General features: G+C 36.0%; 1 protein-coding gene across 1 annotated transcript; it reads right to left on the bottom strand.

Moving 5' to 3' along the window:
* Positions 1–399: 399 nt before the first annotated feature.
* LOC111388113 (D-aminoacyl-tRNA deacylase-like) lies at positions 400–1,459 on the bottom strand. Its single transcript, XM_023012776.1, has 3 exons — positions 1,276–1,459; positions 671–851; positions 400–593 (listed from the first exon to the last, which is right to left on the bottom strand). The coding sequence occupies exons 1-3, from the start codon at positions 1,375–1,377 to the stop codon at positions 415–417; spliced, it is 462 nt and encodes a 153-aa protein (XP_022868544.1). The 5' UTR covers positions 1,378–1,459; the 3' UTR covers positions 400–414.
* Positions 1,460–2,393: the final 934 nt, after the last annotated feature.

Raw genomic sequence — 2,393 nt, 5'->3', positions numbered from 1 at the left:
TTTGGTAATTCACTCCATGAAAATGAGGCAATGAATTGGAATATTCAGTTCTAATGAACTTAAAAGGGCACTGTAAGTTTTTGGTTTGTTCTTTTCAAATGACATTTTTCTGAGAATCTTTCTAGAACCATTACAAATTCACGTAAGGTTGTTAACATTGGATTCTATAGAACCCTTTCCAATATAATTTGGAGATCTTGTTTCCCTCACAGAACTAAGGCGTTTCTATTGCTGGTATTTCAAAGGGAGATTAATACTTCTGAATTGGAAAAAAAAAAAAAAAATACTTATTTCTTCCTTCTACATATGGTAATGCAGTACAACAGGATCTCTATAGTTGAGAAGGATCTTCCGGAGTTCTCTCTTTTCAATTATAAACAGAGCATTTGAAAAACAAGGCAGCAAAGCCGAAAATTAGGTGCACCATGTAATCTCCACAATAAATGTTACCTCAAATTCAGGAGTTAAATTGTGTGACTCAGCAATACCCTTCAATAGTCTCAGCCACGGTCCTATGCGTGGATTAGGCGGTGCAGCCCATCCTGGCTTCCCACCCGTTGGTGGCACATCCCCTTCTTGTAAATGGGGCACACCTAGAGATCATTCAAACCAAGTTACTAAAATTAAGAATGACAAGCAAAAAATCCACTTATCAAGAGGGTGGTTATACCAATGGGATGGATTGTTAGTGAGGGACGATTAGAAACAGCAGTGTGCCTACTGAGAAATATAACCTCGTCAACGGCCTCACCAGTCACCTCCTCCCATCGCCTATCCAGGTGGTCCTCTCTTACAATGCTGTTATCATGCTTCAATAGTCTCACTTCATCATTCACAAAACTTGGAATTCCCTGAACCAACCCAATAAAAGGCAGGAGGACATTAGCATATTAGTCCATGCTTGGCAAAGCTTAAAAGTAAATCAAACTTACCTTTGAACAATTTTTTGTTTCCAAACATGATTGAACAAGTTATTTTTTCCTTATTTATAGGTAAATTACTCGTGTTTAACCATTACCAACAAAAAACAAAAAAAAAATTAACAATGTCAAAATAAACTAGGGTAAATATTTCGAGTTTAGCAAAACATGTACAATTTATTTCGAATCTCTTCACCAAATTTCAAATTTAGCAGTATCTGAATCCGTTTTGCACGGCAAATTGGATATGGAACTCGTTTAAGATTTACAGGTTCTTAACCTCTTATAAATTATCTGACTAATTTACTATAATTGATGCCAAGAAGCCATTTTTGAGAAGGAATTTTGTTGTAACCTGGAGGAGGGGCCCGGGGTGCCAGCCGGGCATGGAGAGAAGAGCAGAGGTTGGGCCAATTGAAGCCGGGTCTACGGTGGTGGCTACAATTAACGTCACCATGTCTTCCTCTTTTCTCCTTTGCCTTCTTGTGATTGGACGGAAGGAAAGAAGGAATCAATTTTCTTTTTAATTGAATGATATGATAAATTTAGGCAAATTTGGATTAAAAACTTAAAAGTCCTAGCTTGTTTGAGGCCCATTCTTTAATTAAAAAAAAAAACACAAAGAGGTTATTCTTCAACAATATTTTAAGATCATTTCAATTACACATTTTTCAATAAAAAAATATTACACTCAAATCTAGTTTTTTATTTTTATTTTTAACCACACGTATTCCATCAGTACACTATTCAAAAGTGTATTTTCCTCCAAAATGGGACTCAAACAAGGGCCTATTCTTTTTCAAAAACAAAGATGGTGGCTAATAGGTATGCCAATGGGTGACGGCCTCCTGTAGCAGGGCAACCGGGCGGGTGAGAGTCATTCTCGTCTTTCGCTTAGTCAAGTACTTTCGTGTCCTTTTCCAATCCCAATACCAAGTGGGTTTGAGATGGGGGCAGGACAAGGTCCCTTTTATTTGTTTTATTTATTTTTTTTAGTATCTTTAATTGGTGAAAATTATTACTTTTTATTTTTTTTGCCCTTTTCCAATGTGTAGAATAACCAATGTTTCCTCTAAATAGAATAATAATTCTTTTCTTTTTGTGTGATGGAAATCTTATATTTTAGAATGAACTTTAAATGGGGAGAATAAAGGTGCGTGGAACCATGTTCCTCGTACTTGTGCCATTTAGTCCCGTCCCTATCTTGTGTACCAAATTAGACAAGGAATTTCATCCAGTTCGAGGCTATATCTCGTGGATATCATATATAACAGAATTTTTGCTATCCCTATAGCCCATACAAGGTCGAATTTTCAGTCTCATTCTCAATTTACTGGTCTTTACTTTTATTTTTAAATACAATTAAAATAAAAAACTATAAAGTAAAGAAGAAATCAAGATAACCCCACATAAAGGAAAACCAGGTACAGTTATTCTTGCACGCGTTCTCACAATTTTGCACCAACGTTTCCA

This window comes from Olea europaea, unplaced genomic scaffold (genome assembly GCF_002742605.1).
Source record: "Olea europaea var. sylvestris unplaced genomic scaffold, O_europaea_v1 scaffold4541, whole genome shotgun sequence".
Taxonomy (NCBI): domain Eukaryota; kingdom Viridiplantae; phylum Streptophyta; class Magnoliopsida; order Lamiales; family Oleaceae; genus Olea; species Olea europaea.
Note: the sequence above shows the minus strand (reverse complement) of the source record. Positions and strands in the feature narration are given on the sequence as shown.